This window comes from Sceloporus undulatus, chromosome 3 (assembly GCF_019175285.1).
Source record: "Sceloporus undulatus isolate JIND9_A2432 ecotype Alabama chromosome 3, SceUnd_v1.1, whole genome shotgun sequence".
Taxonomy (NCBI): Eukaryota; Metazoa; Chordata; class Lepidosauria; order Squamata; family Phrynosomatidae; genus Sceloporus; species Sceloporus undulatus.
Genome location: NC_056524.1, coordinates 126,702,136 through 126,729,985, shown reverse-complemented (window position 1 = coordinate 126,729,985; position 27,850 = coordinate 126,702,136). Strand labels below are relative to the sequence as shown.

Genomic DNA, 27,850 nt, shown 5'->3' with positions numbered 1-27,850 from the left:
TCATACCTAAAGAAAAAGAGACTTGCACCAAAAAAGACTTGTTGGTGGTGCTTATAATTAAGGAAGGGGTGCCACATTTCCTTCTTACTCATTTGGTGGCCCCAATCTACATTGCCGTCTGCCTGGGGTACTTCAACCCAATAAGAGTTGGGGATGGGAAGATGTTAGAGGATCTTGTCATAAATGTCCCATTTTGTATCTAGTTTAGTTCTCAGCGGATGAGTTATGTTTAAACGGTGTACTTCTTAACAGCCCCCTCATGACATGGAATTAAGGGAGCTGCAGAGCAAAAAGGTCTGGAGAGCAGGTAAAGGCAGTAGCCACTTATTTCTAAACTTGAGATTGCTTCCCTCACGAATCAAACTGAGGCAGAATTAGTGTTTTCATTTGCTCTGCAGGGGAGGGAGGATAGTTTAAAGAACAGAAACCATAATATTCTTCAAAATACCATTTGTGACACAAAGCACACTTGACTATTTACTCACTTGAACATGTTACTAATGTTCTTGGATGCTTTGAATCAGGCATTGTGTATTGCAGGAAGAGCAACATTCCGTTTGGCAAATTCCATCTATCTGAAGCTCTTTTTAGGCAAAGTCCCACAAAAGTTGGGCTTTTGAAACTACAGATAATTAACCAATAGATTAATGAGCCAGGCATTTCTGCAAGAAAATTGGGAGCTATAACCAAACAAAACACATGATCATGTTTTTTGGTTAAAGTACATATCTCTTGTTCAAAGTAAGTAGTTATGCATATTTTCAAAAGAAGGTAGCCATACATTTTACAGTGGTGCCTTGGGTTACGAAATTAATTCGTTCCGCCATTCCTTTCGTAACCCGAAAATTTCGTAACCCGAAACACTTTTCCGTTAGCACTGGAAAGCCTATAGCTGCACTTTGCAGCATTTGAATTTCGCGCCGAAATGAATTTCGTAACCCGAAAAATATTTCGTAACCCGAAACAGTTTTTGCCAATCCAACTTTTTCGTATCCCGGAAATTTCGTAACCCGATCATTTCGTATCCCGAGGCACCACTGTACTTCGATTTCTAGCCCTGCATGAGATCTATGGATGCATCTTGCAACACTCAGAGAAAGCAAATGCAATCACTTTGGGAATCACTGGGATAGACCATGGAGTGTGGGTGTTGTACTGCTAGCCCATGGGCCATAGGCACCACATAGGGCTTCTCTGTCTGGCCTACAAACACCTTCTGAAGTTAACTCCAAGGAACGATCAGAGATAAAGCAATATTTGATAACATTTAAACTTTAAGTACACCTCCTGCTTAGAATGGAGCTGTGCTTTGTGTGCTTGTTGAGGGAATGATAAATTTGGAAGGACTGCTTCTGGACTTCTACCCTTTAGCCCACCTACTTTGTCCTTTGCTTTTCCCCACTCACTGCTGGAATGCAGCCCCTGAGATGCTTTCCAAATTGTAATTGGCCTTTGAGCTGATAAGTTTTTTCTATGCAGATGTGGCTTCAGTTTCTTGAGGAGCATCTTTTTATAAGCAGTAGATTGTATTGGCTTGGCTAGTGGTCTAGAAGCAAACTGGGGGTAATCCAGAATCAGCCTGTGTCTAGGCAACACATTATTCATAGGAGAACAATTAATTATTTGGGAGCCAGAAGAGATGCAGCTGATTTTTAGGAATAGATAGAACTTCATTAGACTATGAGATTGTCTGACACTTGCTTTTCTGACAAGGCCACTGGTCATATAACCTGCTGACAGAGTAGGTTACGCTTAGTAGAGAGTAGTTTGTTTCTTCCTTTGAAGCCCTACTTCTAGTGACTCTAAAAAATAATCTGCAAGCAGATGTATAGTTGTGAAAAATGCTGTTTTTTGCTCACTATGCTGAAAGGCACTAGAGGCTTTGAACAAGTGGAGACTATAATGTTAATAATAGAAGATTTTTCAAAACGTCCCTTAGGCTAGGGGAGGCACAGAATAATATTCCTGTTTCTATGTCACACACAGTGAACAAGAAGTGGGGAAAGTTCTTCCTCTTCACTATTTTTGTTTGGCTAAGGATCTTTTTTCTCCTTTTGTTTCCTGTGGTATCATTCTTATGAAGTATTTATTCTGTGCTGTTTTTGAAATGTATAGATGGTGAGGAAGACCAGCCAAATCACATTGTTCTTTCCCTGTCAATATCACTAATGACTAGAACTTTAAAATTTCTTTTTGTGGATGAAAAGTCCCACAACCCCCCAGCCAGCATGGTCAGTGGGGTCCTCAAGGAGTCTTTGTAAGGTGATTATGGAAGTTCTTGGAATTGTCATCCCAAAAGTAATAATATAGAAGTAGCATCCATGCCTCTCTCGTAAGTAATGTTTGCCCTTATGACCAAATTTTAAAAACAAATTGTGAGTTTATGGATGAAACTTGTAAGGCAGAACATGTTTCTGTTTTGGAGTCAGTTCTTTTACCCAAGTAACCAAGTTCTATATCTGCACAGATATAGAAGGAAAGTCCAAAGGTTGTGTGGCATACATGTGCCAGAAATTATTGTGCTGTAACTCACATCAGTTACAGGCAGTATCACTTGTGGCAATGAGATTTATAGTCCAGTAACATCTCAAGATTCACATATTGCCCCAAAAGCTAGAATCTCAGGAGGGCACCCACAAACTGAATTCAATGGGAAAATCAATTTAGCTCAATAGGGAGCAGCAAGAGGGCCAAGGTAGCTCTGGCTGTGGCTTTCAGCCTGTGTATATAGTTTCCAAATCCAAAGAACTGCAAAGGTAGGTTCCAAATTAGTTTAGTTTATTTATAAAAAGGGGAATCAACACACACACAAAGCTTTCTCTCTCACAGACATATAAGAACTAAGCTACAAAAAGGAGTAGTAGACAGAAAATTTGCAGTGGGCCATATGTACCAGTTCCAAAAGCCAGCCTCCAGTCTGGGGGAAAGCTGGGAGTTGGGTGGAGCTTTGTTTTGTTGTACAGCCAGAAATACTGAGAGGTCTAGCGTGAATTAGGCAGTTTCTGCCTGATCCCAAACTGCACCAAAGTGGGAGTGCTTAAGTGGGCATATTTATGGGACAAATTTCTTGAGGCCATTTGAGTTGATTTTCCAGGAATCCCAGAAAGGTTGATAGTTTTAACTTTAGCATTACAAAAGGAATATTTTTGGTTGATGGCGGTGACATTGGTTTAATCAGGCAGTAATAAAATAAGGACATCCCCAGTGAGTTTGGGACAGGATGAGGTGTTGGGAAATACAGTGGAAGCTAGCCAGGAGATTGGTTTACTGCTTTAGGCTGGCAGACTTCTTTGTCTTGGGCCTTCAAGAGGAAATGCATATGGCAAGGGGTTGAGAAGAAGCAATGCTTACACCCATTATGTGACATGGGTTCTTTCCAGATGCCCTCAGGCCTTATGTTATTGCTCATGAGAAGTTCACTTAAAGGTCATTATGGCCTTTCCAGGATCATGCTTTTGGCCTCCAGTTAAATGCTACTATAACAAAATATTTGTACCCCAAAATAATGCAGTTTACGCAAACACTGTATATGGCACTTTTTAAGCAATGGAATTTGTATATATGAATGTGTATGGGGAAGAGTATATGATCTCAGCAACCTACATACCAGTGTAAAGGCTCTTAGAAACCTGAAGGGGTTTGTTTTTGTCACTATGTAAGACAACTGAAAACCAAAACTGCTTGAACTTCCCCCTGTAGTTATTTTTTTCATGCCTATTTGGTAAATGTGGGTGTGTTTGAGTAGTTGTGGGGGGGGGGGATAATGTTCACAGTGGAAGGACAAACAAGTCAACAAATGGTTTATGTGATTGATTAAACACAGCAGTGCTGCTAAAGTGTTCAAAGGTTGTGAATATCAGGTAAGGCATTGCTTTTTAAAGTATTGCTTGCTTTTGCATGCCACATGGCATGTTAATGTTAATTGATCATTCTGTCTTGTTGGTTTTTTTGCTTATCACTGACATTGGCAGCTGGTACCTTGGCAGATCTCAGCCACAAACCGGTTAAGCCAGAGCAAATAGTTTCTAGTATGAGAGGATACAATGAGGAACAGAGAGCCTGTCATATTTTTCTTCCTGGCAAGGTGTTGAATGTTCTCTTGGCTTAAGTGTTAGAGGCAATGTGTAGGCAACCCTGACAGTGGGTGGATCAGGAATGTGTAACATTTGCCCTGCCCTTAACACTTCCTGGGCAGTTTTATAGATTCAGGCATCTCTCACCCTGTATTTCTTCTCTAACTCTGGTTTAACAAGTGGGTGTTTATGATGTGCCATCTTGTATCACTTGTCAACATTCACCTCAATTTTGTTGATACTGGATGGTGAATGTACAAATTCCTGAATGCTGTGCTGTTATATGTGGGCTATGTGTGTATGAGCTCAATATTTTTTTTAAAAACAGATAGTAATAAAAACCTATCAGTACACCAGTGGTAGCAGGCTGTTAATAGGAAGAAAATCCGGGATAAGTCTAATGAAGTGAAAGTAACCTTTGGCCTTTGAGTTAATCTCTGCACCTGTAAAGAATATGATACCTTGAGAATGAATCTACTGTACTCCTTGTTCACACTGAAATCATTTGTGTTGCATCACAGACACAGAGAAGGACTTAACAGAATTGTTTGTACACACTGGGATCATGTGTAGACTCAGGGTCTACTTCTTTTTTGGGAGATCCTGATTTTGGCATGCTAAAACATTTAAGAGCAATTTGTAAAAACAACAGTATGTTCCCCAAGCACTCCCCCCCCCCACTTATCCCAAGCCACCTAAATTTGTTGAGAAATGATACTTGAGCATAATTTCGGGTTCTGGAATAAGGTATGAAATTCTTGTTTTCCTCTCAGATCCATCACTCTGAGAAAGTAAATTGGACTATATGTAGACTAGCATATGGAAAAGGAGGCTGCTATAATAAATGGAGGGGGGAGAGAGAGAAGTATTTCTTTGTGTTCCCCACTGTGTGTCTACCTGGCCAGGAAATGGTCTGTCCCTTTTCATTGGTTTTACATCTACTTTGTATAGCTGCTGAGTTACAGGCTGGAAGCCACTAAGTAAGGTTACTAAGGGTCATAAGAAATGAGAAGTGGCCGAAAGAAAGTTAACAGTAATATTGCAGCAGTGGTAGTCATCCATTATATAAAAGTTCTATGCTTAGTTCTGTGTTTAAAAAGACAGAATTCTATGGCTTGTACAAATTGTGTGCGTATTTTTGCTTATTTTTTGTTTTTTTACTGTTTATATAAGGAGGCTTCCCACACAAAATCTGACATTTAGCAGTGTTGTGGAGTTCATTTTATGATTCTTAGTGCCATTTTGGGTTTTTACGAATGCTTGCTAGCTGAGCAGCAGATACACAGAAACATTTTGTAGTAATAGTATTAGATGAACTTGCACATGTAAGCACATGATATTACATCCTGCATAGTTTTGCACATTACCTAACCAAGAGGTAGAGAACTTTTGACCTTTCAGATGTTTTGAGATACAACTCCCAAAATCCATTTCTACCATTGGGATTGCTGGCTACTGCTTCTGGGTTACGAAGTCCAAAAATCTCTTTGCTCACCATAACTCCAGGCTCTTTTTTCGTACTTTCTTTGCTATGGTTACACCAGTGGGCAAATTAAATTACTGAGATTTGAGCCTGTTCCTGTATTTGTAACTTTTACCATACTTAATTTACAAGCTGATGGAAATGCTTATATCCATACCTTTGAAAACTTCCCTGTTAGTTTCTGAAAATGAACTTGCTGTTAGAAACACAACAATCTGCCTGACTGGTGGTTATTGTTCAATTGACAATTTTACATTTTTAATAGTTCATTTAGATGAATATAACTCCTATTACAGGTTTTGTATCTGTGGCAGCTGTTGTTCTACCTTATGCTCATTTTGATATATTTCTCAGAATGCTAGAGAAACACACAGATTTGAATATTATATATTTCTTCAGTGTTTTATGCATTTACTTAAACTGCTGTAGAACCATATCAACCCCCTCCCCTGCAATTGCTCATAAGGCCTAGATCAGATGTAATCAGAAACCATGGTTTCCATTAATGGAATATATTTGCACAAACATCAGGCTTCCATATTATCCTTTGCTTCTCTTCTGTGCAGAATATAGAAAGTGCCTTGCTCTCTCTGATTAACAAAAGCATGAATCCCCCAAAGGTGAACTTGGGAAGCTCAAGCTTCTTTAAACTGTAGTTAGTAAGAGTAATCCAACAACTCAAAATTGTGGGTTTGTCATATCATCGCAGCATGTGTTGGTAGAGATGGGATAATTTAGAATTAAAGGATGGTGGGTATGTGTGTGTAAGAGAAAAGAGAAAAATAGAGACAGAGAATTACTGGGAAGCAATCAGCAACAGATATGGAAAATTTCAGTAGTCTTCAGTATGCTAATCATGTAATGGACTAATTAGACATTTTCCGTTTGGAGCATTAGCTGCTTACATCTTTCTGTACTGAAGCATTCATATAAGTAAATTGGGTCCTACTTTACCTTACAGAGATGGAATGCTGCAGTAAACTGAGATTAGTGTCTGAGAATTTAGGTATTCCTAGTCTTGTGATCAGCCTCCTGTCTCTTTTCATATAATATAAAGACAATAAGTAATCCTAATACATGTGTGATGTACAGCTAGTCACAAAGACTTTTTGTCCTCATAATATACAAAAAAAGCCATTTATAGGCTGTATTTTTTTTAATAAATAGGGTGTGGGTAGCAAAGTGCAACTCTAGCTTGGTTACCACATGCAGGTCCGAGCAAAGTCCCAAATTAAGTGTGGAATCATAAGCTTTTATGGTCAACATAATGGTTTCCTTATGTATAAAAGAGCTCATTTATAACTTTGCAGATCCGAGTATGTAGCCTAGGAATCTGTTCCCTCTCCCCACCTTGTAGAGTTATGAACTGCATTTGTTGAGTTAAAAGAAGTAGTGAAACATAAAAGTTATTGTGGTTTAGGTACTCAGAATCATAAGGGATACTGAACCGTATTTCTAGTAATGAAAACATGTATGAATTAACACACCTACGCCAACTAGAAAATAGATTGAGTGGGGCAGTGGCAAATTTTGAAGTGCAGTTCCTCATCATGACAGTCCCTATAGCAGTGATGGCGAACTTTTTAAGGTCTGTGTGCCATGCACCTCTGACTCCTTCTTCTTAGCGCCATTTTTTTTTGGCTTCCAGCTGTCTCAAAGAGATAGTCGGAGGCAAAGAAAAAGCAGGGAGGAGGAGGAACAGGCATGCACGTTCCTTTTCCCAGGCTCGGCGACATGGCGTCATGTGTCACCTGTGGCATGCATGCCATAGGTTCGCCATCATGGCCCTATAGCAACACTGCCAAGGGCAATCCCAAAATATAGTTGACTGTGGTAATCTATATAAAAATGAGCACATTCCTAGCTATTTTGATCCACACCAGAAGCAGGCAAAATATTTTTGGATTTGGTTTTCCAATGAAATATATTTTGTAGCAATATACTGTTGCTATAAAAATCTGTTTTCTTTCCAGCTGGTGCAAGGATTGCAGGTAAATTCAGAGGGAACAGGAGAGTCCAAGGGTGTTGGGGATATTAGATATCGTCTTAATCCCTTCTACTCAAAAAGTCCTGAAACTTCAAGCCTGTGACCCCTGGTGCCACTGTATCATTGGATGTGCTGTAGCTTACCATTATGCAAACAAACATTTTGCTGTTTTCCACTGAGTTTACCTTAAAATTGTTTTGCCCAAAGGCAAAATGTAAGGTTTAAATGGGCCTTTTTTTAGATAGCCAGTAAGCTGGAACGTCTACTTTCTCCCATAGTCTCCTTTAGTGCATAACAGCAACAATACTCTGTAACAAAAGAGCTAATGCCTTCAAGTGGGCTGTAGCAACCAGGTTAACTAGTTTGAGTACCCTGCAGTGATCTGCTTTTCTGTCTCCCTCTTCTGACCCCTCTGTGATGCAAACTGATACTCTGAGGGATGTTTTCACTCCTCTTCTCATCCTCTCTCTTCTCTGAGACCATCCTAGAGATGTAGCTAGATTAGAATAGCTCCCTCAGTAACTTTCCTATCTTAGAATGGAGTTCCTATAATAAAGACTTCAGTGTGTTCTCTTTGTCACTGGTATCTTGATCCTTAGTCGGAATCTTTGACAGCTGCACTGCACTGTACTAATTCTAATACATAATACCAATTACTGCAATGGATGAACAATTGAGCTTTACCCAAGTCTTCTTTGGTTCCTTATCTATAAAACAGGAAATAAGTGGAGATGCTGGCAAAGTTCACCCTAACCAATATCAGAAATAAACTTTGGAGATTTTGAAAGCAAACTACAAAAAAGGTCTTACATTCTTTTCCATTTTTGGCTTAAAACTTAACCTAAATAATGCTCAGATTATCTGACAGCTCTGAGCACTGTCCTTCCCTTATCCAGAAGTGACAGGAGTAGTGCTGCTGCACATGGTCAAGAGGAAGAGCTGAGAGATGTTTCCATTTTCCATCACTCACCTCTTGTGGTTGGGTTGCTGATACCAGTGTATTAATTGGCCTGGTGACCATGCAAGATCAAAGGGTCACAACAGCCTTTGGCATATCTGCTGTGAGTCATGGCAGATATGTCTATTGGCAAGCCAGGACACCAGAGTCTAGGGCGACTGTGAAGAAAGCCAAGTCCTTTCCATCCTTCTATATTTCTCATTCGGGTTGCTGATCGACAGCTAAAGTTTTAACAGAGAATGGGAGAGACATGTTTAGGACAGGAAGAGTATGGAAGAAATCATTATTTGGCACTAAGAGACTAGTGAGAAAAGCATTCTTTCCCCTGAGCCAAAGGGGAAAAAATTCAATTCTTTCAGACATAACTTTGTTGTTACTTCTGAAGCAAGCAGAGTAATGTTCATCCTAACAATAAACTGTCTTCAGAGTGATGCAGTGACTAAATTTGGAAAGTACTTGCATTTTAAAAGAAATCATGTAAACTAGTGTTTTTCAAATAGGAGAAACGGTTAGAAAAAGTAGCCTGCTACCAGCAGTGATTGGCACCAAGCATATCATTTTCTTCACATGGATTGACTGACATACCTCTGCTCCCATGCAGCTGCAGTCTGTTTTAATTTCAGTAGGTGTGTCTTCTCTCACTACCTTCTAATCCAGTTTTATAAGCACTTCCAGTGAACTAGAATGGCAAGAGGTGGGGAATCCTTGAGAGAACTCTTTTACCACTAGCAGAGAAATGACATACAATAGACACCTCTTGTAGGCCGACCAACATGTTTTTAATGTACATGTGTAGGTCCCAGGTTGATAGAAAGTTCTGCTTTTGCTTTGGGGCATGCAAGTCTTAGTACCTTTTCAATGAAATGTCTACTAATATTTAATTGTTATCTTTTACCATTTAAGTCATTCTGCCACTAGGAATACTGAGTCCTCATCATTGTTAATACAGTGGATCCTTGGTATCCACTGGGGTTTGGTTCCAGGACCCCTCATGGATACCAAAATCTGTGGATGCTCAAGTACCATTAAATACAATGGCATAGTAAAATGGTCTCCCTTATATAAAATGGCAAAATCAAGGTTTGCTTTTGGGGAATTTATATTTTTTGGAGTATTTTCAAGCTGTGGATACTCAAAAACATGGATAAAAAATCTGTAGATCTGGAGGGCCAGCTGTATCACCCTGACACACATCCTCATAACAATCAAGGGATACACTTGGGAGACAAATGTGTGATAGTGGAGTCTACCTTGCTTCTACTTTTGGTGTTTTTTCAGATATTTTCAGGGACATTTCTGTAATGTAAGGTTTCGGGGTGTGGCACTTCCGGCTACGGAAGGGGAAGCGAGCGGAGTCGTGGAGCAGAGCTCGCCCCGACTTCTCTCAAACCCCTGGGACCCTATCCTTTTAACAGACTCCTGAACATTGAATAAAATTACCTGTTCCTGTGCAGCCTACTATCCAGGTAAAAGTAGAGAAATTGCAACACTTTAGGTATAAAATTTTTTGTTCAGTATGAAGCTAAAGATGACTTCAGAATTTCTGATAAGGCTGTGAGCCTCCTTAAATAACTTTACTTACTGGTCTCCCAGAAGTAGCCAAAATGGCTAATTTTAGATTATTAAAGAACTATCCACAATTTTAAAATGCTGTGGAGTTTTGCCATGTGGAACAAGCCATACTCTCTTCCCATCCACAATACACACAACATAGCACAAGGTATAACATGAGACAGCATTTGAGCCATGTGACATTGTTTCACCATTTCCTCCCCTCCACCCAGTGAATAATGAAAAAAATACAGTTATGCCTCGAGGACTGATGTTACCCCTTCTTGCATTACTAATGCAATGTAATAATGTCTTCATTATTGGAAAAAAAATGAACGAAATATTACTAGCAAGTAGGATATGTCACTTTTGTCTTTGTGTGATACACGGCCAGAGGTACTGCCTACCAGCACTGCATGGAAAGATAGAGAATACCTGTCTGGTCGCTGCCTGCCTTTCCCCCTGAAAAATAGACAAGAATATAGGGTGTCTTAAGGAGGCATGTGTATTTTAATAGTATTCCAGTGCTTTGACTCATCACTGTGAAAAGAGCTGGAAAAGGCAGAAAAAATGTGAATGCTCTTACTGATATATGTAATGTTATTTTGAAATCCACTAAATAAGAACTGTATGCGTAATTCAGATTATTAATGTACCAATGTCATATGCTTTATAAAGTCATGGACATAATTTTTGTACTATCAGATGGTTGGAAAAGATCTTGCAGAAAATGGGGTGGTAAAATACTGAGAATTTTCTACTTTGGACATGTCATGAGAAGATGAGACTCACTAGAAAAGACAATGTGTGGCGAGATGGAAAGCAGCAGAAAAAGAGGCAGACCACATTACAGGTGGATAGACTCCATCAAGGAAGCAACGGGCTTCTGTTTGGGGGGTGGAGTTATTTGCAATTTTCACATATTCACGGAGGTCTCATTCCCTAACCCCTACAAATATGGAGGGATGACTGTATATTGAATGAAAATACCATGTGAAATTAAAACGTTAATAGCCAGATTGGTTAGTTTTAAAGTTGTAACTATTATCAAGGTGTCTATTCCTAAGAAGATATATCTGCAAATGTAATATAAGTGCATAGCAGTTTGGCATTGCCAAAATTATTTTGCAGCTTTTAGCGCCTTTGTGTTTTCAAAACATTTGAAAGAAATGTAAAGGAAGTGAATGTTATTGAGTTATCATGCCTTAGAGTTTTATGAATAAGCAAGTAAAAATAACAATAATGAACACTACATTTAAACAATATATGCTTTTTTATTTTTCATTAGCTACCTATCTTAACAAAAAGACTGAATTTACTAGTTTGTCTTTGTCTTTCCTTTTTTAAATTAAATATATCAGCCATGATATATCAGATTCCACATGCTTCAGAGAACCAAGACGTTCCTCAGAAAAAAGTAGTGAATACATAAATACAGCAAACATTTGAATAGTTTCAGGGGAAAGGTTCTATTCTCAGCTTGTCCTTTTAATTTGAATGACTATTTTAGAATCACTTATTGGCTATAACATTAAGCAATTGCAAAACAGCAGTTCGGATTTAGGTGTGGGACATAAAGGGGCATGACACATTGGATTTCTTTTCAAAACTGAACATTTTATTTTGCTGACAGCATCAATTTCTAAACATCTGGAATAGCCACAAATATGGTTTGAGCAGGGGACTATGACTCTGGAGACCATGGTTCAAATTCCCCGCTCATGAAACCCACTGGGTGACCTTGGGTAAGTCATACTTTTCAAAGGAAGACAAAAGTAAACCTCCTCTGAATGAATCTGCCAAGTAAACCCTGTGATAGGTTTGCCTTAGATTCACATATCATAAGCGGGTTGAAGGCACAACAACAACCATCTCAATTAATCTTAATATTTTTCTCATGAATTTTATAGTATATTGTAGATTGTTGGACTACTCAGAGTCTTGGTAAGATGAGAGGTAGAGTTATGTTTTTCAAGCAAAAAAGAAACAAAGGAAAAACACCCTGCAGGATTTGTTTAGCAGGGACTACCACACTGCAGAAATTAAGCAGCTTGACACTACATTAATTCCCATGGCTCATGGAATTCTGGGATTTTTGGTTTAGTGCAACCTTTCCCTGTCAGAGTTCTGATGACCCACCAACCTCCAAATTCCACAGTTCTGTGTTATTGAGCCATGGAAGTTAAAGTGGTGTCAAACTGCTTTATTTGTGGCAGGAACCTTGTGGCAGGAGCCTTGGTATGTGGATCTGGGAGCAACTGGTGCTCTGGTTTGTTTCTGTCCTAATAAGTCAGAACAAAAGCCCAAGCTTGTACTACTCTTTGTTAGTTACATTTTGGTTCACATGTTACATTAAATAAACAACAGTGTAAAGATATACCACTCTTTAAAGCAGCATTGCACCAGCACACTTATATTGTACATTGTAGGGCAAGGTTCCTGAGGATTAACCAGTCCACAGAAATACTAAACTTTTGAACTGGCATATTTGCTTCCAACAAAGATTGGTACATTATTGTTATAATGTCATTATTTATTAAATTGTAACTGTTTGACTGTCATTGTAGAGCCAGTCCTTTATGAGCTAGTAGTTTTGAAGTCTTAAGATATTAAGATAATGGGGGGGAGGCACAACATAAGGTGGTCAAAATAAACACTTAAAGTCCTTGTACATGTATAACTTTGGGCTCAGTAGACTCTGCATACCTTTCATGGTAATATATTCATAGTTATTCAGTCTAATTCTGGTTTTGCTTGCATAATGTGTTGTCATAGTACATAAGCTGGAATGACAGGAATGTAAATGAAGGTAGAAAAGAGTACAAAATATATTTTAGGTAAATCAGTATTCCTATGGCTTGGAGAAATGTGCATGGTTTTCCAACTTAAACTAATTGTTCTGATTAGCGTAGGGTTTTCTCTCTCCAAATGTGTTGGGTTGAATGTAAAGATGTGCCATAACTTGCATTTCTGCTAGAGTTACAAAGCTGTTTGTACCAGCTGGATAATGTGATGTTAGTTCATTAGGATGTGCATATTGAAGTTCACATTTATTACATAAGGAGAACATGTGATTCCCATCCCAACTGTTTATTTAAACAACACCTGAAGATTTGGAGGGTGTTGACCAGATGGAGCTGACAGGAAGCCAAGGATTTTACCATAATCATCAATTTAGTTTTAGCTGCTATATTTTATGCGATTTAAGTTGGTTTTATGTAAACAGGAGTTAGATTAATAGAATCAGAAAGAACAAGTGTTTCCTCAGATTGCTAGATAACTTGTCTCAGAGTGCAGAGGCCTGTCAGTAATCCTGCTTTTCTGTGTGTGTCCTCCTGTCTGGACAGTGGAGTAGCGTCAGCTTGATAAGGGAATGCAGCATTTGACAGTCATAAATATAAGTACATCAGAGTGAAATTATAGCCCTTGGTAGTTATAGTGGTAGTTATAGTTCTTATTTAGTCTGAAAACAATGTACTGGGAGAACCAATATGAAAATAGAGGCTGAATCTCTCTTATCCAAAGTGCTTGGGACCAGAAGTGTTTTGGATTTTGGAATACCTGTGTTTGCACCTGTGTACATATAAGGAATCTTGGAGATATGACTAGACATATCTAGTCTAGATAAATGAACACAACATTCATTTATGTTATATATATACACTCATAGCCTGAAGGTAATTTTATACAATATTTTAAAAATAATATTGTACATGAAGCAAAGTTTGTGTATGTGTACACTGAATCACCAAAAAGCAAAAATTTCACTCTTTCAGCCACCTATGAAAAAAGATTTGGTATTTGTATTATTTTGGATTTCAGAATTCCAGATAAGGGAGACTCACCCAGTTACCAAGCAGAACTATGGTAAAATTAGCATGCCAGGTATAACAGCTCAAAAGTTGTAAAGTAAGAATAGATGACACAAATGAATTGATACGTTTGTGTGCAATTAATCACATGAGAACAATATTGAAATAGATCATTCAAAAGTCCTTCATAATTAGTGATCTGAGAATTAAATGATATCAACTAGCCACCTTCTCACTAAACAAATAATGCAAATCTCAGCTGCACACTGAATCACTGGAGCAAAATGAGCATGATGTCAAGCATAAGTATTTTGTTAATTGCTGTCAGATTGGCTTTGATTTATGGTGAGCCTTTGAGTGAGAGACCTTCAAGGCACCCTGTTATTAACAGCCCTGCTAAATTCTTGAAAATTCAGGGCCATGGCTTCTTCGATTGACTCTACTCACCTGTAAGGCTATCTTCTTCTATTGCTGCTTTCCATCTCATCGGACATTATTATCTTTTGTATTTCAGCATGTTGTCTCATGCTATTTCCAAAGTTCAGTAGCCACAGTTTAGTTATTTTGGCTTCTACTGAGAGTTCAAGCTTGATTTGCTCTCAGACTTATTTATTTTTTGGAAGTCCATAGTATCTGCAGAACTCTTCTCCAGTACAGTGTATCAGATGAGTTGATTTTCTTCCTGTTCGCTTTCTTTGCTGTCCAGCTTTCACAAGCATACATAGAAATTGGAAATACGATGGCATATTCTGTTGCCCTGTATCATTGCATATATAATTGAATACCTTTACACTTGAGGATCTTTTCTGGTTCGTTCATAGCTGCCCTTCCATGCCCTAGTCTTCTGATTTGTTGACTGTAGTCTCAATTTTTAATTATAACTGAGCCAAAGTATAGAAAAACCCAAGTCCTAATAATAATACATTTTGCAAATCATTAAATGCTATTTTGTTTAGGTTAGGAATGAATGGTCATGATATTATCCCTTGTCCTATTTTAGTTTTGGTTTTCAGAAAGAGGATGTGACAGACAATATGATTGAGCACATGTAGAAATGAAAGTTTCTTTTAACTATCCTCTCAATTGTGCAGGAGAAGAGGGAGAGAGAATATGAAACTGAGGTTCATTACCTCTGACAGATGCTGTGTTAAACCAGAATGGGCATCCTACATCCTTCCAGTTGTTGCTGGACCACAGTAATCTATCATCCTCAACCAGCATGGCTGGTAGTCAGGGTTTAAGATAAGTTTTTAATATATACATTTGGGGCTAGAACTACCATGGCTGCTGGCACCAAACTTGCGCTTCAGTGGATCTTCACTAAACAATTTAGAGTGTACTCATTCCAGTTAAAGAGCTTTGAAAGAGCCCTGTATTGTTTTCCTTCATAGCTACTTTCCCAATAGGTAACTTTTACAAATGTCTTCCTTGGATATGGTAAAAGTGTTCAAGTGCCTTCTTTGGATGTGGTAGATATATTTCTCAGTCTCTCTTTCTGGAAGTGAATCCAGATTCCCTGTCACCTTGGTAGATGCAGAAACTACAGTAGAAAGTTTATAGGACAGATGTTAGAATGTGTCATTACCAGAAGATTATGAGAGCAAACGTCCAGCAGCATCTGGAGGGCTGCAGGTTGTTCACCTCTGTGCCAAACCAGAGTTTAATGCTACCTGTGAACTAGCCCATTGTTTCCAGAATAGCTGAGCTTAAAGATCATAAAAGAAGGGCAAAGTACATTTGTGCTGCGTTTCCTGGGTGCTTATTTCTATAGCTTATTTGGAATGTGTGTGAGAAATTATTTGGCAACTGTTGATGGGACTTAACACTAATATGCTGACCACTCTCACTTCATTGCCCATATTCTTTGAACAAAAAGTGAGAAGCCAACTGCAGAGTTTCTCTGTCATGTTCCATGTATGCTTCATTCACTGACTCAGTAAGCAGTCAGTCCGGAGCAGGTGTAGCAATCTGTTAAGCCACACCTACGTTTTCTGGTTTACCCAATGAAAACCACATTTGTGCTGTGCCTTTTGCTCTTTTGAGCTTTTTATTTGCTTCCTGTCCCCCACCTCCAATTACCCTTCTCAGGGACTGAAGCCAGATTCCAGGTGCAGTATTCTAAGATCAATCTGTAATCATAGAAACAGAGTTCCTCCTCTTTATTCTTCTGTTGCCAACCATTTCTGGGTGGTGAATGTCAGTAGCATGAGTTATTTTTAAATGCGAGAAGTGAGGCTTGTCATGCAAAGCTAAAAAAGGGGCGTTTGTTTGCAGAGCTGACATCAAATGTAGATTGCTGTGTACTGGCTGGGCATTTTTGCTTTATACCTGGTAATCTTTAACATGCTTTGTCAGTTGCAGATATCACTCAGCCCAAGGATTTGTATGAAATATTGCTAGTATTTATGATACAAAAGACCGGTCTTCTGGATCTCCACATGCTGGACTTTGAAACTTTGGCTAAACAGCTTGCAGTCCTATTCTTCCACGTAGCTTAACTAAGCAGCCACTTTCTACTTGTCTCTACAGGATAATATAAATGTGTTTTTGAAAGCTTGTGGAAATCTTGGATTAAAAGAAGCTCAGCTTTTTCATCCTGGTGACCTTCAGGATTTATCTAATCGTGTTACTGTCAAGTAAGTGTCTTGTTTTATCAGTTAATATTAGGATATTGGTTTTGGTATTTATATTCATGTATGTCTTAACATTGAAAAGCCTATAAAACATTAAGATTTTATCACATTTCTCCCAGAACATCCATCCTCTGAAAATGTTTATAAAGAAGGATATGTGATGAATTTTAAGATTTACTGAGCTGCTTTACTAATTAATGGTTATGTTCCTTAGAAATTAATTAATGGTTGCCAAGTATATGGTTCCAAAGTTGTTGGATTTTTTAAAAAAATGTGATTTAAAAAAAGTGAGGGGTAACCTTCACTGTAAACTCCTGATATATATATAGCATGGCACATGTGAACATGCTTGCCTTTGGGCTCGTATTTAAATATTGAAATCTGTAATCTGGGGAACTGAACCCATGGTATATGCTTTGTACTTAGTAGATGTGGGGTTCATATGTTATGTGTTATACTGTTAAAAGTGTTTGAGAGCTTGTACTGTGTAAGGCAGCAGTCTTCAGCCTGATGCTTTCCAGCTCTGTTGGACTAGAGCTCCCATCACCAACCCTGGATAGCTTGGCTATTTCTGAGCCACAGTGTCCCATCTGTGATATGAGGATTATAAAAGCAACATTACTCAAGGCACGATATAAGGATCAGTTTAGAAGAGTGCATTTGGAGCTGTAGGCAAACAGCTGTATAAATATTGCTTAATAATAATGGGAATAAATAGGAATAATTTTATTATTTATGATGGCAGTCATTTTTCAGTTCAGTTTATGCTGGAGAAGTTCTGGTGTGTGCAGTGCATGTACACTCTGTGTGTGTGTGTGTGTGTGTAAGGTAAGGAGGAAGGATTGTCATTAAAAGAAAGTCTATCACATTGTGTTCAGGCTAAGAATATTCCTATTATTGCAGACTGTTTCATATTGCTTTCTAAAGTCTTATGCCTGCCAGAGCTTTCAGGGGGAAAAAAAGAGAGAGATCTGAAAGCTGTGGCACATCTCATACATATCTGTGTGTGTATGTATGAGAAGGAGAGGGAGGGAGAGAAATCAGGTGGGTTAAGAGCTTCAGTAAAGAGCAGGACAAAGTCCTTAATACGTTGCCAAGAATTTTGTCGTTAACAAGTGTTACTAAGGTAAATATGCCATACAGGAAATGTTTCCTTGGGCTGTTAAGGTGTGTCAGCCCTTGATGGTTACAGGTTGTGGAAAAGGAGGTGGGGCAGTAACCTGCAAGACAGAAATGTAAGGTTTCGATACTTTTTTTTTAACCTGTGGCCTTCTCAGGGCAGTGAGAAGGGCAGTGTGCGTGCAACTGCCGTCGCCAAGAATGTTGGCTGAAGAATGGTAAACAGTGTTGTGAAACTAGCCTTGCTAAACCTGCAGCAACCTAGACAAAAATGTTAACAATAATCAAAATCAGGATTGCAGGTAAACCACTTTTATTGATGTGTAAGAACTGCTTGTAGGTGACCAAGTGTGTGAGAGAGCACAGTGATCAGGTTTCTATGTTGAAGGCTGAAGCTCTTTCCCTGTGGAGGAAAAAGAGGATTTGAGGCAAAGAACTAGCACGGAAAGCAAGAACTCACCTCTGGAAATGGTCTGTGAAACTGTTCTCCCTTATTTACTTTTCCTGGAAGAGTGAAAGAAATAGCCAAGCATGGCCCCTAGCTCTGGTTGGGGACAATGCCATCACCTGCTGCCCCAGAGCTGTGGTTTGACTTTTTAATATGGTTCCACTCAATATTCCATTTTCTGCATCTCTTACACTGCTGGAGAGGGGAATATGAACAGCATTCAAGATCCTTTACTCTTCCTGCAAATCCTGTAGAACTGGCTGTAAACTTTTCTCTCTTCACCCTCCAAGGAGAGGTTGTGTTGTGTTCATCTTGGCTGGGCATCTACTTTATTCTCTCTCATGTATGTAAAGAGGATAACAGAAAGGGGAAAGAAATATTTAAGACTGATTTATTTTAGTTAGCTAGTCTTATTGATGTCACTAATTTCCTTCCCCTTCATCTTTTTTATTTTCAAACAGACTAACACAGTTATCCTTTGGAAAAAAAAGGTCTATGTATCTCTCTCTTTGGCATATACAGTTAGTGTGTACTTAGTTTCTGTTCTGCTAACATAGATTCTGTGTCACCCTTGATAGGAATAATGAAAAATACATGCATAAAGTAAAAAAGTTGAAAATACAGTGGGCCCTTGGTATCCAGTGGGGGTTTGTTCCAGAACCAAAATCCATGGATGGTCAAGTTCCGTGAAATACAATAGCATACTAATATGGTAACCCTTATATAACATGACACAATCAAGGTTTGCTTTCTGGAATTTATATATATTTAAAATATTTACAATCCATGGATAATAGAATCCTTGGATAAGGAATCCAGGAATATGGAGAGCTGACTGTACTGTGTTCAACTAATAAACATCTTTTTTTTTCATTTGCCATGTACCTGCCCTGTTCATTTTAGAGTGGCTGAAGACATCACGGTTTAAAAAAAGCCAACTAATTGTATCATGTTAGGACAAGAAACTATTCTGGCTCCACTGCAGGCCATGTAAGAGTATTTATTATACCTCTGTAATACAGCAGTAATTAAGAAAGTCTACAGTGGTAATTTTCATTCTGGAATGATTTCAAGCTAGATTGAAATGCCACTAGCTCTCCTTCAGCTGCAGTCACTAAGATATGAAATAATACAAGATGAGATAGGTTAAGTGAAAACAGTTCAGCATGATGTGCCCTGAAATTTTGCAGGCACACCCCAAAATGAATGACAGGGATGTGAGATCATTGGTAAGGAGATAAATGGTGGAACTGGTCAAACCTGTGAAGTTCAGGTACTATTTGTCTGTCTCTTATAGGTTTTAGAGTAGGTAACTACCAGTCATTGTGGTGGGCTCTACCTGTGGCTCACAAAGGTTTGACAGTGAAACTTTGTTGTTGTTGTGGTTGATAGTTTCAGCTTATTTATAATTGCCAAACATTGCTATGGTCCCCAGATTATTTTAATTAATGTTGAAAGCACAGCATTGTCCTACATTCTGTCTCATATGGTAGTTTTACTTTAAAATATATTTTTTCATATCACATTCTCTCTCTTTTGAACTGCGTTATAAAGCTGATTGTGACATCTTTTAAGATTTCAGTTATGAGAAATATTGGGCAAAGCAACATTTCATGTATCTTTTGTACTGTTCTCTTTTTACATGTCCAAATTAAATTAACAGGAGTTATGGCAGAACTTTGTTTCAATAGGGTTAATACAAAGTTACTTAGTGGTGGATGCCGTCCTTTGTATGGCGATGCTTTCATTGATAGAATGAACCACTATGTATATGACATGATTGGACGTAATTCCCTGATTTAGGAAAATCCAGCTGAAGAATGGATTTTCTTCATTTAAGACTTTCCTTTAATTACCGTACTACTATATAGCTTTTTGTTCTATAGAACTGTGATTCTGATTTTGTACTGACAAGATATATTTTCTACATTTTTTTCTATTTTGTACATTTTCCTATGTATGCTTAAGCATATTTTAGATGTAATAGAGCATTACATTTAAATACCAAAGCTGAATGTTCCCTATGAGAAAGAGAAGCTGTTGCATATTATTTTAACTAGCTTTGCAAGCAGGTTTGCATGGAGCTATGAACACTGGAATAGAACCAGTTCTGCTCTTAATCTTCTATCATACCACCCAGATCTTGTCTGATTTTGGAAGCCAAGCGGTGCTAGGTCAGACCACCAGGATGTCCTGATAAGGCTAGAATCCTGCCTAAAATTTTGAAGGGCTGCTGCTGCCAGTCAGAGCTGCCAGGGCTAGGTTGGGTGGTCTGATTTGGTATAAGGAGGCTTTATGTGTGTATTTTTGCAGCTTCAGAGGGTATTTCCTGCTGCAGCAGGTTTTAGTGTAAGGGAATAAAAGCAATAAACATTTGCAGAGCTGGGTGACAAGCAACTAATCTGTATCTTCAGTCCCCCAAAAGAGGAAATTTGACAGTTCTTGTTCTGATGAGTGCCAACACTGACATCTCAGATATGCACACACTGAAATTTGATACATGTTCATGTTATTAGGTGAATGAATTTGGTTCAGAATCTAGGCAGTGATAATGAGAAATATATGCAAATATTTCTTAGATATGTTTTCTGTACAAGAAGGTGAAATGTGAATCTCTTCTTTGGGTAGGAAGTGTGTCTTGAGGTCATACGACTGAGATTATTATAGGGTGCAACGTGAAACTCCTGCTAAAAATACTCACAGTCGCTTGGGAACAGCTAAACAGCACTTCAACTACTTAATTCTTCCTGTGAAGCACTCTGTTGGAGTTTTAGTACCCTATTATGTTGTGTTTTTGAAATTATAGCTTGTGTAAATATTCAATTTTTTATTTTAAAATAGTCATGTATTGAAATAGTGACCATGTATATCTTAATCATGTGATATGATAAAATAGTGATCATGCATATATGATCCATTTTGCATGATGTAAGACTATTCTACATAGTGACATGTTAATATGACTATGTAGAATAGGCTTACATCGTGCAAAATGGATCATGTACACATGCTTATTTAACTGTCAATGTAAAAAGAACTTGTGTCCTTAAATTAAGAATATTTATTCAGAAGTAAATCGAAGTGAGGATCATGGGACTGCAGGCTTGCTGTTCAACTCTGAATACATGTAAAGGTACAGTGCAATGAATGCTATATCTGAATTATGCACAAGAGCATAACACAGCTTGCTATAAAGTTTCTTCATACAGCATGCTTGCTTATGCAGGTGCATGTTTGGTATATTGCCTTCAGTTGTTTATTCCAGTGTTGAGGTTATCTTTATTATGGTCATAGACCAGCACAGTGTATTCCAGTATTCTTTAGTAGTATTGAACCTGGAATGTGCCATGAAAGAATGAAAGAAGCACAATAACCTCTCCCTTTTAATTATGAACTTCTACACAATCAAGTTAGTAGCTACTGTGAATTATATTAGTTCTACCAATGTCTAGATCTGCAGTTCTATGCAAAGTATGAGCATTAAGTGCCTTTGGATTCAGTGAGAGTATTTTTAGTGATTAGAGCCAGTTATTATTTTAAATGATGAATAACAACACTTACCTTAAACAAAATAAAATAGGCTCATGTATTTGTAATAAATGAAGAAGTTTGCTTTTTATAGTTTGAAATAATAGTATAAAATCCTTCTGTAGAGATGTGTTCTGTGAAGTGTTATTAGGGCAGACTGGCAAACATATACAGTACTTATGTGTATGACTGTATGATATTCTGACCTGCCATCCTTAGTTGAAACTAACCAGGAGACACCTACTGTCCGCAGCCCCAATTCAAATTTCTGGTGATCATGGGAAAAAATGAGAAAGAAATCTCCTTGGTAAACTAGATTTTTCATAAATATCATTGCATTTTTGGTAATATACCATTTGATTCTGCTAGTGGTACATACTATCTTAAAGTGAGGGAAATAGTCAGGGGAAAGAAAGTCTAAGAACATGCAATGATTGTTTGGCCCGGAAACATCATACATTTGTTTTACCCTTCAAGTTACTGGTAAAATGTGATATGTAATAGTATCTCTAAGTATAAAGAGGATATACTGTACTTGAACCTACAGAAACATTCTAAGAATGCTCACAAAGTTAAACTGAACAAGCAACTAGAATAATACTTGCTTCCTTTTTAGCTCTCCTCTTATGTATGATAGATATTTAATCCTGGAACATTGTACTATCTTCAACCACAACTAAAACATTAGTAGTGTAAATATTTGCACATGAATATAAAAATCAAATGAAGTCACACTGATTTAATAAAACATGGTAAGATACAACTTCTGGATAAGCAAACAATTAGACCATACATAAATTACTCAACATCCATACTGGCTCCTTGTATCCTTGGCTGTTTACTGACATGTAGCTATAAAGCATATGTAATCACCTTGGTCACTCTGTAGGATCATCAGATTACATGTATAAGTAGGTGGCCTATGCATATCTAATACTTTGAGGATTCTGTGTATTTGGGTGCACTGGAGAGAGATGACTGATGTTTAACTTTTAGGTGGGGATGTCTATGCATCATGGGTTTATAGAATTAAGTCATCATTTAACATTGTTTTAAACTGGTAAGTATTGTGTTTCACTGACAATGAATGTTTCCCTTAATAGTTCACTTGGAAATCTTTTGAAGGCCAGCTGTCTTGAAACCACACATTTTAAATGTAATAAAGGGAGAAATAGTTGGGATATTAGTTGAAAGTGAACTTCACTGTAGGCAGTGAATCATCAGGAAAGCAGAATGATTAGCAAAGTACTTTCCTTAGAGTCATAAGATGTTATTTAAACTCCAGTTCTACAGGACAAAAGAGGAAATGGCCCAAAGGAGGAATGGCATTATAGGGATTGGCAAGAGAGTGATTACTAGTAATTGATATGAACTGGGAAGAAAAGAAAGAGTGTGATGATCAGTTGAGATTCACTTATGTCCCCTGGAAAAAAGTGGAATAATTCCCCACTCTGCTTAGAAAACAAGTAGGGACAGGAATGTATTGCCCTCTAGATGTTGTTGGCTTGAAACATCCATCATCTTTCACTATTGGCTATGATGGCTGATGTGAATTTCAGTCCAACAGTATCTGGACTATAGTGTATTCCCTATCCCTAACAACAGCAGTACAGCTGACTTCCAGCGGTAGAAAGGAGTGCCCAGAGGCATTACGAGGACTATGTTGGAAGTGCAGATCACAACAGGTGACCCTCTAAAGGTAGGTGATACCACTGCTCCCTGAACATCTATCTTTTTCAGAAATGGGCTGTGGTATTTGCCCATGCCTCTTTAAAACATTGGATCTCAACAGAAGAGATGGTGGCTCAGTGAGAGGAGAAAGAAAAGATCTCAGGATTTTAATTTTTTGTTTACTCTTTTTAAATCAGTGGTTCTCAACCTTTTCTATGCACTACACCCCCAGGAAGTATTTGATTAATGTTTGCATCCTCTATAAAAATAATATCACATTTGAAGATGAGGAAGTTAATTTTAAAACTCAAATTGAACCACACATACAGTACTATGGGTGAACCAATTAAACTTTAAAATATAAGCTTTTTACTCAGTGCAAATCTAAATTGAGCAATTAGATTCTAATTTACTCAGAAGAAATTGAGTGATAACTTGTGACATGTTACACAAGCCACTCTTGGTTAAACCCCCTGAAATCCCATCTCCCAATAGCAATAGCAATAGCCACTGCCACAAGGTTGTAAGTTCAGTCCCAGGCAGGCTCCAGGGTCCACTCAGCCTTCCATCCTTTTGTAGGTTGGTAAAATGAGTACCCAGTTTGTTGGGGGCAATTGGCTTACACATTGAAAACTGCTTGGGGGGGGTTGCTAGTTCATTGATAAGCAGTGCAGAAATGTACTTGCTATTGCTATATTGCTATGAGTTATTGCACTGGGTGATGCCAACCCTAATGATGCTACTGCATATGCTTAAAAAACCCTGCAATAGAACAATCCAGTTTTCTCTCTGATACTTCTCTGGTATGATTCAGTACTGCAGAGTGTTGTTGTGGTTTTGTTTTATCTTTCTATGTTTATTGGAACATGTGGAAGCCTATATACATTGCTTTGCTGCCAGAAGATTGGGCTTCCACATACTGTTCTTAGTGAAAAGGAAGCTGTTCATCATCTTATGTGTATTGAGTGCTCCCTTGAGAGCACTGCTTTTGGAGACAAGGATGCCTGGATAAGTGCTACATCCCTTGGACCCACAGAAAAAAGGGAAAATGTTTGAGAGCAAATAGCATCCCATTTTTCAAGCTGAATATTTCTTGAGTTGTATTTCATTTTAATTAAGGGAAGAACCTTGTCTGTTTAGAGAACTTCTTAGGCTCACAGATAGAATGTAGACACTAATTTCAGCTTTTACAGTGTGTACTTATGTAATCTGAATGCACCTTTCTGCATGAGGACTTATTTTAAAAATGTAATTTAAAAAATGCACAGTTATGTGATGGTTGTAGCAGATGGTTGCAGCTAATTCTTATAAATGCCCTCAAGGGTTCTATCCGTGGTTTTTAAACCATGATCAGAGATGGATGACTCAGTAGTTAATAACTTCATAATCTGAGTAGGTTGAAAACTATTTAGGCATATGTCTGTCATCTCTACGAATAATTAGAATGACAGTAACTTTACATGGTTGCAGAAGGAGGCAGGGTTCTGCTTTGTAAAAATGAAAAGGTGGTCTTACATTGTATCTAAAGCATGTATTCAATCTGTCAGTGAGATGAGAGCATCACAGGAACTTTTCAAATAGCTCTGTTCAGAAATAAAGGAAAACCATGGCTTTCTGCTTCAGGAGCAAACCAGCATGTGCCTTGGTGTCTCCCTCCTTTATGTTTGCAAAGAGAAGGAAACTTTTTGCTTTTGATCAAACCACTTCTCTGTTACTTCCAGTTGCAAATGTGATTTAGTTAAAATGAGTTAGGATTAACCGTGATACCTGGAGGAACATTTTGACATGCTTCCTTATATGCCCCCCTCCATTAATTATTTTTAAAATAAAGACATTTCCATACAGTTCTTTGGCCCCAACACATTTAGCAAAATTTAAAAATGCCTCAAACTTGCAGTGCATTTCTAATTCGTATGTCCTGTACATATATGTCCATTGGCTAACTCTTGACAGCTCTGGAGCTGGGAGGTGTCTCCTGCAAACAAAGTGAAAGCCACTCATTGATAATGTTCATTCTCCCTATCTTGCCCCCTCCTCCCACCTTCCCACATATAAAACTATAGCATGATAAATAATGTGTGTCAATGTGTACTGTTTTATAGTTCATTGGTTTAAGGTTATTTTAATGATATGGTGTTAATTTTACAATTCTTACTTTTGATTTTAGACTGTATGCCGTTGGCAGGCATTATCTGTATTTTGGTTGTTCACTGTGGAAAGTGCTGTGTAAAACTTGTGGCGCTATATAAATAAATTTTAGTAATAATAATAATAATAATAATAATAATAATAATAATAATATGCTTATGGAAATTAGATGTAGCACAATAGAAGCCAGTGGCAGCTGGTGGCTGCCATTCAGTTGCAATATTGAATCTACTCTACTTTCAGATCAAAACCTAGGGAGCGAGTCAAGGTGCAGAACCTATATTGGGGGGTGGAGTCCAGTGTTTTGGATAGCTTCTTCAGACTGAAACCCAAAGTAGGTATACCACCCCACACTATGTTGTGGAGGTACACAACATAGTGGCTGAGTACTATACCATTGCCTACATTTAAAGACATATATTAAATGAACACATAATAAGATATGGTTGCATTGTATTACTTCTTCATTTAATTGGATCAGTCACTCTGACAAAAACAGTATTCTGTATGTTTTACCCAATGATAGCAGTCAAATTCACTGATCGGTAAAGCACTTACATAGTATTGCTTGCTCTTCTTGAAAACCTGAAAACTAAGCAAAGCAAGACATTTAGACTGAGTCAGGTCCCCTTCAAAGAACTTCAAAAACATATTTGTGTGCATTCTCATGGTGAAAATGTTCATACTGTGATGAGGAAGGGGTAAGTCTTAATTGCTCTAATAAGCTCAAGAGCTCAGGGTTTAAAGCCAACCCAAGATACTTTATACCAAATGAAGACCTTCCTTATCCCAGCTCAAGATGCATTGTACCCAGTGCCCAATTCCAGAAGGATTTCTCACTCTCCTTAGAGCAAAAACACAGTAAGAATTATGTAATTATTTGATGCCCTTTTGTGACTCTCTAATGTACTTGCACAAAAGTGGTTGTGTCACATCTTCCTAATGGTAGGGCCCACAAATGCATTCTCCTGCTTTTTTTAAAATAAAGTGTAATGCAAAGTAAAGAAAGCATTGAGCATAACATTTTGAAATCTCATAATTATGTAGGAGTCAGCTTCTCATCACCAAGTGGGCGTGGAATGAAACATACCAGAACACTAAATAGCTATCTGTTGCTGTCATTTTGAGTAGGAACAACAACAACAATGTTATGTTCCCCAGCTATTCACTTCTTGAAAATCAGGCTGCTTTTGGACATTTAAAAATTATCAAGCTCTACTGAGTTAAAGCAATTTTCCATATTCTCAGTCTATACTCTCTTCTGTTCCTTTCTGTTTCCCGTTTAAGGACAAAATGGACATGTTGGGCATACATTTGTATGTGTTTCTTTCACAGTCTGTTTCCCAAATCCAGTGGTATTACTTTGTTTTCTCCTTTACCAACTGGTGAAATGTCTAATTTTGTGAGTATTCTTCTGGATATTCAAGTATAGCAAACTTCTGTTTGTGTTTGTTTGTTTTGATTTTAGATTTTTCTAGATAGCCTACATACAGCACATAGTAACAACTCAGTTCTCACTGGAAACTGCTTTGGTTTTATCCAGCACTGACATATATATGTTTACAGACAATTTAACTATGCATAACTGGTTTCATAATTTTGGCCTCTAGGAAGAGAGGAAACTTGGAACATTAATTTTAATAGAAATTTAGTTTCCCTTATCAGGAATTCCCAAATCCAAAATGCTCCAAATACCAAAACCTGTGACATGGGTGGAAGGAATAGTGAAATCTTTGCTTTTTGATGGGTCAGTGTACACAAATTTGGTTTCACGCACAAAATTATTAAAAATATAGTATTAAATTACCACCAGGCTATGTATATAAGGTGTGCATGAAACATACATGCATTTAGACATGAGTCCCATCTCCAGGGTATCTCATTATGTACATATATGCAAATATAGGCATTCCAGAATTCAAAAATATGAAATCTAAAACACGTCTGTGTTAGGCATTTTGGATAAGGGAGATTCAACCTATATTTAAAATGGCATGCTACTGTTTTGAACAAACTGCATAATTTAATTAAACAATTGGATAGGTTAACTAGTCGGAAGTCTGAATTGCCCTGTAGTTTCAGGGTGTGGAGTTTCGTTTTCTTCCTTGCCTCATTTGTGAGGTGATCAGTGATTTTGATCAAATTGCAACACAGAAACAGGTTCAAACAAGCAGAAAGTAAAAAACCCAATAGCAAAAATCAGCTGCCAACAATAAGTATCAAATTTTTAACCTTAAGATGAAGTTTTGATGGGGAAAGTTGTAACAGGGGGGAAAGGTTGAGAGCTTCTGGATTTGCTCTGTGTTGTGTGTACAAATTAAGAAGTACTAAAATGGGAGGGGGCTGAATCTGTTGAAATCTGACATTGTTTTGATTCATTTCTTAATCAAGGCAAATTGTATTTTATAGAAGGAACAACATGGTTTGTATATTGATTTG

The 27,850-nt window shown here is 37.9% G+C and overlaps 1 protein-coding gene across 1 annotated transcript in view; it reads left to right on the top strand.

Annotated features, from left to right (window-relative positions):
• Positions 1-27,850, top strand: part of LMO7 (LIM domain 7) — a 185,861-nt gene that overhangs the window by 78,028 nt on the left and 79,983 nt on the right. Inside the window, 1 exon segment of the mRNA XM_042460780.1 lies at positions 16,394-16,500. Within this exon segment, the coding sequence (XP_042316714.1) occupies positions 16,394-16,500 (107 nt within the window).